At 46.1% G+C, this 15,905-nt stretch overlaps 1 protein-coding gene across 3 annotated transcripts in view; it reads left to right on the top strand.

The window, feature by feature from the left end:
• The window catches only part of ATP2A3 (ATPase sarcoplasmic/endoplasmic reticulum Ca2+ transporting 3), a 136,331-nt gene that overhangs the window by 99,448 nt on the left and 20,978 nt on the right, over window positions 1-15,905 (top strand). For all 3 annotated transcript variants that reach the window (XM_084650817.1, XM_084650818.1, XM_084650819.1), the window contains exons 10-16: window positions 3,745-3,847; window positions 5,416-5,547; window positions 8,870-8,995; window positions 10,874-11,092; window positions 12,433-12,768; window positions 13,631-13,851; window positions 14,847-15,049. In XM_084650817.1, coding sequence (XP_084506943.1) covers window positions 3,745-3,847; window positions 5,416-5,547; window positions 8,870-8,995; window positions 10,874-11,092; window positions 12,433-12,768; window positions 13,631-13,851; window positions 14,847-15,049 — 1,340 coding nt within the window. The remainder of the gene's footprint in view (window positions 1-3,744; window positions 3,848-5,415; window positions 5,548-8,869; window positions 8,996-10,873; window positions 11,093-12,432; window positions 12,769-13,630; window positions 13,852-14,846; window positions 15,050-15,905) is intronic.

The raw sequence follows: 15,905 nt of genomic DNA on the forward strand, positions 1-15,905 counted from the left end.
GACCTCTATGGTGTGTGTAAGTTCAATGAAAACAAAGGTGCAGTCATTTTGGGAGAGGTTTATTTTTTATCTGGGGATGATTTTCTTATAAATTTCAAATGTGTGATGGGACTTGTAGACATGTTGAGGTGGGGAAATCATTTTATGTATTTAATTCCTTTAGCTGTTGTCACTCAAAGCATTTTACAAAAGAGAGCTTGGATCCTTATGCCCATTTTATAGACGGGGGAAGTGACTTGTCCTAGGTGTTGCAGGAAGTCTGTGGCAGAGGTGAGAAGAGAACACAGGTGTGCTAAGTCTCTTCCCCCCAGCCCCCATCTCCTGACCACACGATGTCTCAAAAGAGATTCTAGCATTTCCAGCTCCAATTTATATTTGAAGTTTTCGAATAGCTTTTTAAAAATCCTAAATATTAACAAACTCCCTTTTTTTTAAAAAAAAGAAAAGGAGTACTTGTGGCATGTTAGAGACTAATGAAAGCTTATGCTCAAATAAATTTGTTAATCTCTAAGGTGCCACAAGTACTCCTTTTCTTTTTGAGGATACAGACTAACACGGCTGCTACTCTGAAACCTCCCTTTTTAAAAAAATTCCCTTCCCCGCAGCCTTCTGAATTCAGGGCACCCCACGTTGTTGCTTACCAGGAGAACTGCTGTCTCTGCCCTCGCTGCGTCCTGTATTTAAACTGGACGGTTTTTTGTCACTATGAAAACGGGTTTTTCTGACTTTCTTGGCCCTTGCCGGCTTTCCACTCTCAAGCTGTAACAAGGGCTCCAGAATGTTCTTTCCATTAGGAACTTACAGTGGAATAAACTGATAATGAATGTCTGACAAATTATTTTTCCAGCTAAAGAATGACCAGCTGAGTTTATACAGCCCTAATCTGAAGTTACCTCTGCTTGAGTTAGGATAATTTTCCTGTTTCCCCTGAAGACAGCTGCTGTCTTTTAACCATAATGCAGCAGCCTGCTCACACAAACAAGAAATGGCGTTTGGTTCCTTAAATGGTGATTGTGCAGAGCCGTGTCTGATGCCTTTCCTGTTAGCTTTGACTCTCGTTCATGGTCACAGGCCATTCAAGAAGTTCAGGGGGCTAGCAGTCACTCTGTTCTTCATTAGAGAGTGTTTGAAAGCTATTACCATTGGATGCATGTTTGCTGCCCTATGTGAAATGGGTTGGGGGCTTTTCTAGCAGCTCACTGCCAGAATTAATAATACCTAGCTTTTATCTAGTGCTTTTGATCAGTAGATCTCAAAAGCACTTTACAAAAGAGGTCAGTAGCGTTGTCCCCAGCAACTGGGATCCTTGCTGGCAGTCTGAGCAGAGAATTTTGCAACTGGATTAGCATGGAGTCTAATGGAACTAGCCTTTACTAATGCAGACCCTTTCAACCATGGATGCTGGAATACTCTGACCATTGCCTCACAGCAATGTTAACCCCATTCTACAGGTGGGAAAACCAAGGCACAAACAAGTGACATGTCCAAGTTCTCACAGCCAGAGTAGGGTGTAGGAGCTAGGTAACTCCACACTGGTGGTAAACCTTAGGAGAGAAGCAAATGGGATAAAGAATGTTATAGCCACATACTACTAGGAAAGAGATGGACTCTTCACCGTAGGTTCTCTGAAGCCAGTAAGGAGTTTCCAGTCTCTTTCTGATGGAGTTAAGATCATCAGAGGATTCATCCTGACTTTGACCAATTAGCGTTTCTACGATTATTGGTCTGATGAAGGAAACTGAATAATTGTTTAATTATTTTCCTTGTTTTCATCCTTTCAGTCTTTGAGCATATCCGAATGTGATCATTCTCTTCTTCTCATGCTTTCCTAGCACCTCTGCCTGTTCAGGATTTATTGTTTATATTACAGTAATACCTAGAGGCTGCAGCTGAGCTCAGGGCCCTATTGTGCTGGGTGCAGTATAAACATAGCAAGGGCCAGTCCTGCCCTGAACTACTCCCAGTCTAGGTAGACATGGCAGACAAAGGGCAGGAGGGGAAATGACTTGTCCCTGTTGATGTAGTGTGTGAGCGGCAGCAGTGAAAATAGAATTGAGGTCTCCAGTTGTCCTATCCATGAGACCATTCTGATTCTCATTTAAAAAAAAATACAACCCCCCAGAGACATTAGCGCATGTGTACTGATTATGTTCTAATTTGGATAACTGCATTCTGCCCACCTAAACCTGCTGTGATTAAGCAGCAAAGAGTCCTGTGGCACCTTAAAGACTAACAGACGTATTGGAGCATAAGCTTTTGTGGGTGAATACCCACTTCGTCAGATGCAATTCTCCTTCGCTTCTTGTCACAAAGTGCTGTGCTGCAGTGCCATGCGCGCCTTCCATGGCTGAACTTCTGGGGTGGGCAGGGTGATTCCAACAGGGGGAGTCTGTAAAGCACTCCAGGTTCCTTTGGAAGGAGAGACGTATCCACGTGTGTTGTAACTAGGATGGACTGAATGTAAAAGTGTTTAACTCTCTGGACTTGCTGGTTACATAAACTTCTTCCCCCTTCCCCAATGGTTTTTCAGACATAGGCTCCCCTTTTATTAGCAAAGTGCTAGTGCATCGCAGCTGTACTTAGGCAGAGATGTTTCTGAATGTCTCATCAAAGAGTACAGTTTGGCTCTAGTGCTTAGGAACTGCTAATCGAGAGCAGTTGTTGCACTCATTCTCCTTAAACATCCTTGTGTGCACTGTTCTGCGCCGCACAACTCTTGGGACAAATTGCTTGGGGTGGATGGGAGGTTTTTCCCACCAGTCTTGGGCTCTGATGGATACATGCAGAAATCTTGAACTCCTTGGGACATTCAACCTTCATGCTGTTCCATATCCTGCTATCTATCTCCTTTACTTTATCTCTTTGCCCTTTCTAATCTTCCCTTATCCTTTCTGTGGGCCTGAACTAACGCCCACTGAAGCTTTGGGTCAGAACATGTGTTTGTGTGTGGATCACTGTTGCTGTACTTTGCCTTCAACAATGAGGGCGAGGTTTGCAGCCCCCTTCATTCCCCCTGTACATCTGAGGTTACTAATCTGTGCCCTGACTAGCTACAGACCCTTGAGAGACCAGTGCTGGTACCTTCCTTTGAGACCAAACAAGCTGTCTCTTAAACACAGCTACATTCCAGCTGTCCCTGGAGAAAAAGGAGGGTTGCTTTTGAATCCAGATCTCCTATGCTACTGGAATAGCAATCTTTCTCTTCGGATGTTTACTAACTCCGCTGTTCAAACCTGGTTGACAATGACATGTCGTGTGATCTTTTCTTTTCACTCAAAAAAGAATCCTACCAAAAGTAGAAACTAGATCAAATTATAAAGGATAAATATAAGCAAGTATGTAGGGACAAAATTAGAAAGGTGAAGGCACAAAACGAGATTAAACTAGCTAGAGACAAAAAGGGTAACAAGAAAACATTCTCCAAATACATTAGAAGCCAGAGGAAGGACAGGGTAGGCCTGTTACTCAATGGGTGGGGGGAGGGAAATGATAACAGAAAATATGGAAATGGCAGAAGTGCTAAATGACATTTTTGTTTTGGTTTTCACCAAAAAGGTTAGTCATGATTGGACGTCTAACATATTGTGAATGCCAGTGAAAATTAGGTAGGATCAGAGGCAAAAATAGGGAAAGAACAAGTTAAAAATTACTTAGACAGTGCACTTCTCTCTTATAATGGGCTATACTAGGGATGCATTTAGCTCATTGGGCCTCTTTTGTGGCACGTATTCCATGTAATTGCAGCCTGAAGGATAACAAGCCCGTTCGGTGTGGACAGTATGACGGCCTGGTGGAACTAGCCACTATCTGTGCTCTCTGCAATGACTCCTCTCTGGATTATAACGAGGTGAGTGTGCTGGATCCTTACCACATTCGCCAAACCAACTGCACAGAGCGTTTTTTAAAGATGTTCCTGCTGGCAATAACTAAAGACACCTCTCCCCCATGCACACGAGGAGAGAGCATAAAGTAATGGAGTCAAGTAGTTAGTTTTGTGTCCATATCAAATTTGTTCCCATGGCCTACTTTGCATGCATAGGTTGGGATAGCATTGGCCAAGGCATTCCTATAGAGTGCCCCATTCTGTTGTGTTAAATATATATTGTGTTAGACACAGCGGACATGCACAAATTTCTGTGCTTTTGTTTGCTCTGCAGGGGGTCCTTTTAGCTTCTAAATGGACTGTAGCCTTTACCTTTGTGTAATGGAGACAGTAGCTGCTTTGTCCCTTCAGTTGAGTGGAACTGAACTATGCATGGGTGGATTGAATACTGCATAAGATGTGGTCCCCTCATCTCAAGAAAGGTATACTGGCATTAGAAAAGATTCAGAAAAGGGCAACTAAAATGATTAGGTGTTTGGAATGGGTCTCATTGAGGAGAGATTAAAGAGGCTAGGACTTTTCAGGTTGGAAAAGAGGAGACTAAGGGGGGATATGACAGAGGTATATAAAATCATGAGTGGTGTGGAGAAAGTGAATAAGGAAAAGTTATTTACTTGTTCCCATAATATAAGAACTAGGGGCCACCAAATGAAATTAATGGGTAGCAGGTTTAAAACAAATAAAAGGAAGTTCTTCTTCACTCAGCGTGCAGTCAACCTGTGGAACTCCTTACCTGAGGAGGTTGTGAAGGCTAGGACTAGAACAGGGTTTAAAAGAGAACTGGATAAATTCATGGAGGTTAAGTCCATTAATGGCTATTAGCCAGGATGAGGGTAAGGAATGGTGTCCCTAGCCTCTGTTTGTCAGAGGGTGGAGATGGATGGCAGGAGAGAGATCACTAGATCGTGACCTGTTCAGTTCACTCCCTCTGGGGCACCTGGCATTGGCCACTGTCGGTAGACAGGATACTGGGCTGGATGGACCTTTGGTCTGACCCAGTATGGCCATTCTTATGTTCTTACGATTTTCAGAAGAGTGGCCTGCCTTTTGCAAGTACAAATTGCACCTGCATTCATTTTATGCCTGAGCTCAGATCCTTGCACCTTTGTGGGTGCAGAACAGATGGCCAGAGGCACAGATACAGAGGTTTGCACTCCCCACCCCCTGCAATGTATTTGTAGGAACAAACTTTTCAGGCATCAGTTGAGCCTGAACTAAAGCTTGCTGGGCTTGAAAGTATTCCCCAAAACTATGTGCATCATCCTTACAGGAAGATTGTTACACAAACACAAAGCAGCATTATTCTGACTTGAGCAGCAAGTCAGCATGTATTACAATATTCAGCATTTAATGCACAGTCTGAGTTGACTCCAACGGCAGCCCTAGAGTGAGAGCGCTGCTGTTGGAATCTCAAGAACAATGCAGTAAATACAATCATCCTGGACTTAGTTGTGCAGGTTAGGAGACTGGTCCCACAGCTCATGTTTTTCTTTTACACTGAATGTTTGCGTTCCTTTCTTCCTGCTGGCCAGTCAAAAAAAGCCTACGAGAAGGTGGGAGAAGCAACTGAAACAGCCCTGACCTGCCTGGTAGAAAAGATGAACGTCTTCAACACTGATACAAGCAACCTCTCGAAGGTGGAGAGAGCCAGTGCCTGCAACTCTGTGAGTAGGATGAAGGGACAAAACCTGTGGAGTGAGGGAAGGGGCAGAGGGAAGTTGCATGGCTGCTTGTGCAAGAATTCTCCCTGAGTTACCAGAATAAGAGGTTGGAGTGGACTGACCTATATCAGATTCTCAACCACTTGAGCTCTCAAAGGAAATGGGATACCTGCACCCTAAGACAACATCTCACCACCCAGGCCAGGATTTCCAAAAGTAACTAGTGATTGTAGACTCTGTAAAGGTGCCTGGTTTTCAGAACGTGCAAGTGAAAATCAGAGCCTTTAAAAATGGTTCAAATTGGGCACCCAAAGCCACTAAGCCCACCTGAAAATCTTGCTTTCGTGTCACAGAGTATGTCCACACATCAAAAGCTGTGCACCGGCTAGCCTACCTGAGCTAGCTTGACTCTAGGATAACAGTGGTACCTGGGACAGCTTTAGCCACCAGTAGTACAAGCCCAGCTCGGACCCTGTGTACGCATTCAGCTCGCTAGCTCCAAAGCTTGCACTGGTTTCACTACTACTGTTACCCGCAGTAGCTTGATTCAAACTAGCTCATGTAGGCTAGCCCAGGCACAGCGCTTCCTGCGTAGAAATACCCTTCGGCTACACCACAGGGCTGAAATTTGCAATCCCTTAGTTGGCTTTGATGATCATCAGCCTAGATGTTCAAAGGCACCTGAACAGAGTGCTCCTTTAGATGCACTGTATGGAGCTGGGAGTGTCTGTCTAAACCAATGGGATGCACTGTGCTCCTTTAGATCTGCCATAAAATGGTGGCCATGTCTACCTTAGGCTTTTGCAATAAAAATAAAACAAAAAATTCATCCCTTTGCTTCCATGATGGAGCTGAACCACAGTAGCTACAGTGGGTGTGCTGGTCTAGGCAGAGCACCCGCCACCTGCTGGTTTTCTAAGTACCATGTTGTCTTACCCAGCTCAGAGCAGCTCTGTATCATACATCTGTTGGAGCACGGTCCATGGCAGTGCTCCCACTGATGCTATCTATTGCCAGTGGAGCTGAACCGGTGGGTGATTTAGAGGAATAAACCAAGTGTAGTCAGGGTTTCTGTGTCTTAAGAGGTGGTGTGAAAGTCATGACGAAACTGGGAAGCTTCTTTTGCATCTAGCTTCCATTTAATGGAGTTGGACCAATTTCTGCTATAAGCCTGCAAGTTTTTGCACAGACGGGGGAAGGGGTTTTTGGCAGGAAAATTGACCCTCTTTTATTGTTGTTTAAATCTAAATAAGTAAATAATCACCACTATAGGTGTCCTCATGATTAGACTTACAATTGCAAATGATGACCATCCAATAGAAAAAACAAACCATAGACAAATAATGAATGAATTCAGCCAAGCAAAAAAAAAAAAATCAAGTCAGCAGGACAGTCATTTAACATCCCCTCACTAGCCTCCCAGAAACACACATTCAGGATTTTCCCCGAAGTCCTGTCAAATAAATAGCTTTTTGTGGGATAAAATCTTTATTTTCCCAAGGCCAAGCAACTGCCAGATTTGTCTGGCATAATACTAAGTGGTCATGCAAGAGGAAGTGTTCATAAACCTTTGAAGCTCAGACAGGAGTGGATCTAATGAGGCCTAGTGACTATCTTGCTGGAATCTCAGCTGTATAAATTATTTAAAATAGCAAATGCAATAAGATCGGTTATGGTCTAAACAGGTGGCGAGTATGCATATGTGTGTGTAAATAAATTTGCTTTAAATAAATAAAATTTTGTTTTAAAATCGTGTGTGTGTGTGTAAAATAACATCCCTAAAATACAAAGTCACAATACACTAAATGCAAAACCTTCTTATAAACACAGCCTGAGTGCATAAAAGGGCATGACCACACACTAATGTCGCAGATCTTTGTCTTTCCATTCTGAAACTTGGAAGAAAAAAAATGTGCAAGATGCTTTTTGTGCAAATGAATTTTAATGCTAAGCTGCCACATGCTGCCTGTCAAGACTGTCGGGTGCAAAACCTGTCCCCAGAGGAGCCTAATTGGAAAATGCATAGCTCAAAGCATGCACAGAGAAGGGAGGGGAGGAAAAGTTAATTTGTCAAGGGCCTGATCCAGAACTTTTGAAGTCAATGGAAAGGTTCCTGTTGACTCCAGTGGGCTTTGGATCAGGCTTTAAATGTCTTGATCTTTATCATAAGGTTAAAACTGGAGGAGAACACTATGTATTTCCCCCTCTCTATATTACAGTAGCTGCAACTGAAATCAAATTAGGCAGTCATTTTTTGGAAAGACCTTAAATACCACTGCCTTCCCACCACCCCCAAAAAAGCCCCAATCTTACAACTGCATGACCTCAAACCAGAACTTAAAATGACTGTTTTGGCTTCAGGAGTGATAGGCATATAGAACCAGCTCATAAATATGAAGCCAATGGCAATAATATAAGCTGATCTTCTAGCCCATAACGTACGTGTGTGTGTGTACGCGTACACACAGCTTCTGTCACCATAGTAATGGAAGAGGAAAAACTGAGCCTTTCTGATAACAAGAGCGTTTGGTTTGAAGTTAAAATATTTGTGTACCTGTTGATTAGTACCCAGTGTGGTAAAGTGTTGAGTGCAGTGCTTTTCTAGCATGGGACTGAGTCTATTCCAGTACAAAGTGGCTGCAAAGGAAGAGAGTTTGATGGTCCATCCATTTCACTTCCAAATATTGAGTCAATTCATGGTGCCACTTGAGCTCAGATTGAAGGAGCAAAGGAGGTTAAAGCAGCTGGATGCAGTTGCACCTGCAGGCAGCTAAATTACCTTGGGAAAGCTATGGGGCTGAAAGTCCCCTCTGATGCTTTTCCTATTGTTGCTTAAATTACAGAAGCTGCCCTGACGAGTTTGTGCATTTATTTTTGACTTGTGCAGTGTGTTGACTCATCAGGTCCATTAAATAAAATCAAGTAGGGCCTGGCCATTGCCAGTCTCTTTGTCTGCATTTGACAGAGCTAATTGTATAGGGTTGCCAGGCGTCTGGTTTTCACTCCCCGCATCCCCCCCGCCCCAGCTCTGAGCCTCCTCCTGCATCCCAACCCCTTGCCACAGCCTGGAGCCCTCTCCCACACCCCAAACCCTTCATCCCCAGAGCCTGCACCCCCAGCCAGAGCCCAACCCCCTGCCCCAGCCTGGTGAAAGTGAGTGAGGGTGGGGGAGAGTGAGCGATGGAGGAAGGGGGGGATGGAGAAGGGGTGGGGCTTCAGAGAAGGGGCGGGGCCTTGGGGAAGGGCCAGGGGTGTTCGGTTTTTAGCCATTAGAAAGTTCACAACCCCATAATTGCACCCTTTTGGCACGTCTGTCCCACCACAGGTGATCAAGCAGCTGATGAAGAAAGAGTGCACCCTGGAGTTCTCCCGCGACCGCAAATCGATGTCTGTCTACTGCACTCCTGTAGGTTCCAGCCACACACCTGCTGGCAGCAAGATGTTTGTCAAGGTAACGGACATATGCTGCATTGCCTGGTGCAGGGGTCTGTGTGGGAGAACTTGTGATTGTTCCCCACGCTGAGTGAGGGTGGGAAGGAGTTAGCGTATCCCTGGGATGCTGCAGGAATTGTTTCTGATCTCACTTTGGGAGCCTCTAGGTACTACTGTAATATTAATAGCAACAATCATCTTCTTCCTATGTGCACCTGTACAGTTCAGAGCAGGAATATGCTTTAATATTAAAAGCCATCATAATCCTCTTTAATAAAGAGGGTGGAACTTCAGTCCCTAGAATGAGCAACCATCTAGGAAATGCCAGCTCTGATGGAAGCTGTATGTGTTCAGTCCCCAAAGGGTGAACACACTAAGTTAAAAGTTCTGGATATCATTGTGGGCTTCAGGTTGTCCTAGATAGCAGAGTTCCTGAAAGTGCAGGGTAGTTGGATGGCTCGAGAGCAAGACACAGCTTGGAAAGCTTTATTTCAATGCAGGAAAACCACTGTACTTCCCTCATGGTGGCTTGTGATCAGTTACCCAGCGTTTTGGGTTATCCAAGTTGTCTTTCCTCCCAGTCCCAACCTTATGGAAAAGCAAATGTCACTTGTCACCTGTCGGCTATTTTCCTAATGGCCTGGAGGGATTTCAGTTAGTGGACAAGATGATACGGTCAGGAGGGAGGGATAATTGGCTCATTGAAGCAATAATACAGCTGAGGTTTTGGGGTGGCTTGTTACAAGTGTCTTCACTATCAAAAGTTTGAGGAATTAGAGTCCAACGGTGGACTCAAGCCCTATTGATCGTGCCTCCATCCAAATCTGAATTCAGTATTATGGTACCAGGGCAGGTAATTCAGAGAAACATGCAGGTCATTTAGGGGAAGTCTGCACAGGAAGCAGTAGCCTGGGTCAACAGACTCGGGCATGCAGGGCTTGAGCTGCCGCGCTCAAAATAGCCGGGCTGCAGCTCAGGCTCTGAAGCCCACCCCTGTCCTTAGGCTTCACAGCCTGTACGTGGCTATTTTTAGCATGGTAGCCTGAGCTGCATGAGTCCAAGGCTGTTGACCCAGGCTCTGAGACTTGCTGCCGCAAGCTGTGGAGATGGTCCCTTTAAGACTAGACTGATTTCTCCCTCAGTCTGGATTCTTCGTTCTAGTGACTTAAACCGAGTCCATCTTACCAGCCATCCCCTTTCCCGGCACAGAACCTGTGGTGCTGGAGAACGGAAGCTTTCTGTGGGCCTCACCGTCTCTAAACACTGACGAGAGAGTGCCACCTAGTGGAAGCTAAGGATATTGAGGAAGAACCTGTGCAGTGAGCTCATCAGACTATGGCTATACTACAGAGCTTACAAAAAGAACAGGAGGACTTGTGGCACCTTAGAGACTAACCAGTTTATTTGAGCATGAGCTTTCGTGAGCTACAGCTCACTTCATCGGATGCGTACTGTGGAAACTGAGTGGCCCAGCGGCATCAATGCCACTGTAGCACTGGTAGTGGAGCCACTCTAAGCCGACGGGAGAGAATTACTCAAGCCCGCCAACAGAGCGCTGTCCACACCAGCGCTCAGGTCAGTGTAACTTACGTTGCTCAGGGGGTGGCTTATTCACACCCCTGAACGACCTCGCTTATATCGACATAAGCTATAGTGTGTACATCACCTTAGTTTCAGGATGGTGGTTTTGTCTCTTGAACATATTATCTCCTTTTCTGAGACAGTCTGCACTCCATGACGTGCTGTTTTCAGTGACTGCAGAATGCACTGAATACCCCAGGGGTTTAAAATGGGCTTTTGTTGATGGTTACGGAAGTTTTCACTTGGTTGTGCTTTGCTAAGAAGTTAGGTTGCGAGGAGGTATGTGTGAGTGACTCTTGTTCCTTTTGTTTCCAAGGGCGCCCCTGAAAGTGTGATTGAACGCTGCAACTATGTTCGTGTCGGCACCACACAGGTCCCCCTCACGCTCTCCACTAAGGAGAAGATCTTGTCCAAGATCCGGGAATGGGGGACTGGCATTGACACCCTGCGCTGCCTCGCTCTGGCCACCCGGGACACCCCCTGCAAGAAAGAGGAGATGCAGCTGGAAGACTCGACCAAGTTCATTAACTACGAGGTGAGGAAGTGTTAAAAGTGACCCCCGGGACAGGGTGTGGGAGCCATTTCTTGGGAAATAAAGGGTTTGCTCCAGGTCTCCTTCCCCTGGCACAGATGCTGACGGGAAGGGCTCTGAGAGCAGCTGCTTGGGAGGCAGAGTGGGAAGGATGCTCTGGAAATGCCAGGCTCCATGTGCCAGGGGTGCGCTGAACTCCAAGCTGGGGAGCCTTCTGTCTCCTTTCTGCTCATGTAAATTATTTTGCTTCCTAGTCCTGATCGTTGCCCCTCCAGGAACACACCGTGCTGGCTGCAAATGCATTGCCGCCTTCTGCTGAGTTTTCCCATCAACTTACAGATGTCCCATTGGAAGTTTCAACAGACTCGATGGTTCTGACTGGTCTCTGAGAGTTTCTACTGAAGAACCAAGTAGCCCAATAGTTCTCTTGTAAACCATAGCTGCCAAGAACCATGTGACAGATGCTAGTCATGATGCATAGGCCCCAATTCAGCAAAACCACACTTAAACATGTTTAAGACCCATTGACTTGAAACCATTGACTCAAGTACATAAGAATGGCCAGACCAATGGTCCATCCAGCCCAGTATCCTGTTTCTGATAGTGGCCACTGTCAGATGCTTTAAAGGGATTGAACAGGACAGTGCAATTTATAGAGTGATCCATCCCCTGTTGTCCAGTCGTAGCTTCTGGCAATCAGAAGTTTAGGAACACCCAGACCATGGGGTTGCATCCCTGACCATCTTGGCTAATAGCCACTGATGGATCTATGAACATCTATGATGGATCCATGAACTTAGCTAATTCTTTTTTGAACCCGGTTATACTTTTGGCCTTCACAACATCCCCAGCAACGAGTTCCACCGGTTGACTGTACGTTGTGTGAAGAAGCACTTCCTTATGTTTGTTTTAAACCTGCAGCCTATTGAGCATGTGCGCATGTGCTTTGCTGAATCTAGGCCTTTATGCACTCCCAGGAAGCATGCAGATACTAAGGTGCTGGGCATGGCATAAGAACCTGAACAGAATGCAGTGAATAGCAACCCACTACAGTATGTTAACTGGAAGCTCCCTGAAGAAGAACAAATCAGGATTACAGCTGAATTATTTTAAATGGAGGGTGATACTCTTTCGGGCCTGTTTGTGCTCCCATTAGAGTTAGTGGAAGTTTTGCCATTGGCTGTAATGGAAACATGATCAGGGCATTAGAGAGGAAAACTTGCCAGCATCTTTAGATTTTCCCTATGTGGGGTGAATTAAAAGCAGGGAGAACGACATGGCTCTGACCCTGGAGGGGAGGTGCATAGTGAGTGTTAACATGTTTCTTCTTCTCTTGCTCTCAGACTAGCCTAACCTTCGTGGGCTGCGTGGGGATGCTGGACCCTCCCCGGAAGGAGGTGATGTCATCCATTGAGATGTGCAAGAAAGCTGGCATCCGAGTCATAATGATCACTGGGGACAACAAAGGCACAGCCGTGGCCATCTGCCGGAGGATTGGGATCTTCTCAGAGAAGGAGGATGTGACGGACAAGGCCTACACCGGCAGGGAGTTTGATGATCTCCCCCTGGAGACACAGCGGGAGGCTTGCCGTTCGGCCCGTTGCTTCGCCCGAGTCGAACCTGCTCACAAGTCCAAGATAGTCGAATACCTACAGTCCTTCCATGAGATTACAGCCATGGTGAGTTGTCTGCAGGGCCCCTCATGTGGGTTTACTCATATGAATCACTTTGTAAGCATCATCGTGACTGTCTAGAGCAGGGGATGGGAGTCAGGACTTCAAGGTCCCAGTCTGAGCTGTAGAGTAGGAGTGTTGCCCTGTGTGGATACAAAATTTGTATCCTTATCCGATCCACAAATTTCTGTAGATATCCACAGATTTGCAGGGCCCTAGTGTTGTCCGTTGGTTTGGAGCAAGGGTTTGGGAGCCAGGACTTCTGGATCCTGTTCCTAGCTCTTCTACTTACTCTGTATAGCCTGGAGGAACACACTTAAGTTTTCCATCTATACAATGGGCCATCATAATACATGCCTTCATTACAGAGCTGTTGTGAAGCCGAATGTGAGCAGAGCGCTTGGAAATGCACCACAGCAGTGCCAAGTGATGCTGTTTTAAGAACTACTCAATAGGTAGAAGTCCTGCCAACAAACACACATGAATTCATGTGACCCAGACTTGGTTTTCAGGCTATGCCTGCACTCTGAGCTAGGGTGTGATTCCCAGCTCCTGTAGGCATACCCACCCTAGCTGTCATTGAGCTAGCGTGCTAAACAAAGTAGTGTAGCTGTGGTGGCACGGGCAGTGGCGAGTGGCAGCCATGCCAAGTACAAACCCTCTTGAGCCCTGTGGGTACATACGCGGCACCGTTGCCTGTACTCCCATGACGACAGGACTATTTTTAGCCTGCTAGCTCTCATTGACTACATCTACGCAAGCTGGGATTCGCACCCCTAGCTCATAGTGTAGACGTAGCCTTAGCTTCATGCCTAGGCCGTTTCCTTCTATAAAATGTCCTTTAATAAAACACCCATGCTTTTTCCAGACAGGAGATGGAGTGAATGATGCCCCAGCCCTGAAAAAGGCTGAGATTGGCATTGCCATGGGTTCTGGTACAGCCGTAGCAAAATCAGCAGCGGAGATGGTGCTGTCTGATGACAACTTCTCCACCATCGTATCTGCCGTTGAGGAGGGCAGAGCCATCTACAACAACATGAAGCAGTTCATCCGCTACCTCATCTCTTCTAACGTTGGAGAGGTTGTCTGGTAAGGGCTTCCAGTTCACACCTCACACTAGGATAGTCGGAGGGATGAGAAATATCACCAGGACAGAAGTGTCCTTTCTGATTCTTGGAGCTATATCCCAGTTGGTGTAAATCAGATTAGCAATGGCGCTATGTTGATTTACATCCACTGAGGATGTGAGCCTAGATAGCAGCACCACTTTAGGTCCCGTGCTCTCTGCCTCAGTTAAAAGCGGCACGGATACTTTCATTCATATTTCTATAAATTCAGCAGCTGCTACTGTAAAGCCAGCCTTTCCCTTGATGTGGTGTGGGAACCTCTGGCTATTTTACAGTATTTCCAATTTTGAGCACAATAAAGGAAGCACCATGAAACACTGCGATATGATCAAATACCATGGTGTGACAAATATGCTGATCCTTAAGTGACAAGTGCTGTAGCTTGCTATAAGTGCATCATTATGCAACTCCAGCGTGGTGTTGATAGATTCCTGTGAGGATATTTGTGTCTGACGGGGTAAATGAGAGACTCCATTACAATGCTCACGGCTTCTTTTACTGTGAACAATTTCCTGAAAAAGGCTTTCAGAACAAATCACTGTGTTCTGCAGCAATCTTGGCCAGGTACTGATTGCTTGCAGAGTTAACTTTTGAACCCCTTATGTCAGAAATTCAGCAGGGACAACTGTGCTGGTGACAAAAAGCACATTGAACAGTTGAGATGCCATCTGATGGGCTTCTTATGCAAATTTACGAGTCTGGTCCCCAGTGGTGAGATGGGTTGAAACTGCAACATTCAGATCTGAGTTTCAAATTCCCTAGAGTTTGGAGGTGTTTGAATCTGGGGCTTTGGGATGAACTTCAAAATCCAAATCCAGGTGTGGATTTTGAACAGCACCAATGTTTAGAGGGCATTTGGACCCAGGGTTTTGGCTCACACTCCAATTGTACAAGTACAATCCTCTCTCTCCCTGGCATGTATCTAACCTAGAGTGGTTGTGTCTTTTTCACCTGAAGTATTTTCCTGACTGCAATCCTGGGCTTGCCTGAAGCTCTGATCCCAGTCCAGCTGCTCTGGGTGAACCTAGTGACAGACGGGCTACCTGCCACTGCTCTTGGATTCAACCCCCCTGACCTAGACATCATGGACAAACTTCCCCGCAACCCAAGAGAGCCCCTCATCAGTGGCTGGCTTTTCTTCCGCTACCTTGCCATTGGAGGTGAGAGGCCCTGGCTAGAGATGTAGTGCCATGAATGGACAAAGTGCCGTGTATTACCTTGGCTTAAAACAACTGCTGACTAGTGTGTGTCCGGAGGGATGGGTCCATAGTGATCTCCAGTAATGAGGAGAGGCTTATTCACAGTGCAGAGAGATGTAGAGCTGCACAATATCCAGGGAAAATATATTCCTCATAACATAACATTCCTCATACATCCCAAAGTAGGCAACCCCTAAAGAATCCATCTCCTCTAAGATTAAGGGCACTGGAAGAGTGTAATCAGCTCAGTCAGACATCAGGCAATAGCTGAGAGATATTTTACCTTCAATAGTCCTGGGGTTGCTGTGGTGGGAGCAAGGGAACTTTCTGGTCCAATGACCGGGCCAGCTTGGGATTCTTGCAGTGTGCACACTTGGCTGCCTCTGCTAGGAGCCATCTTTTTCTTCTGGCCAGGCTCCCAGTTTGAGCTACCCCAGTCCCCACCCATCCATTACCTATGGTTATCTTCGGCCTAGGTAGCAGCATGAGAAGGCATTGTGCATGGAGAGCAAAGGCGGGACAGAGAGCCCATAGCAGCTTTGGGATCACACAGAAGGCCAGAGTGCAGAAGGGGATGGGCAGGGAGCAGGAGGGTCCCCACCTCCTGGGGTGGGTGGATTTTTGTAGTGACTGTCGGGACAAAGGATGCAAATAGGAATGGTGGTCTAGTGGATTAGGCGCAGGATTGGAATTCAGGATACCTGGGTTCAATTCCTGGCTCAGCTACAGAACTCTTGTGTGATCTTGGACAAGTCACTTATTCTACCCTGTGCCACAGTTCCCCATCTGTAAAATGGGGCTATCGCTTCCCTTCCTC

This window comes from Lepidochelys olivacea (assembly GCF_965140295.1).
Source record: "Lepidochelys olivacea isolate rLepOli2 genome assembly, chromosome: 17".
Taxonomy (NCBI): domain Eukaryota; kingdom Metazoa; phylum Chordata; order Testudines; family Cheloniidae; genus Lepidochelys; species Lepidochelys olivacea.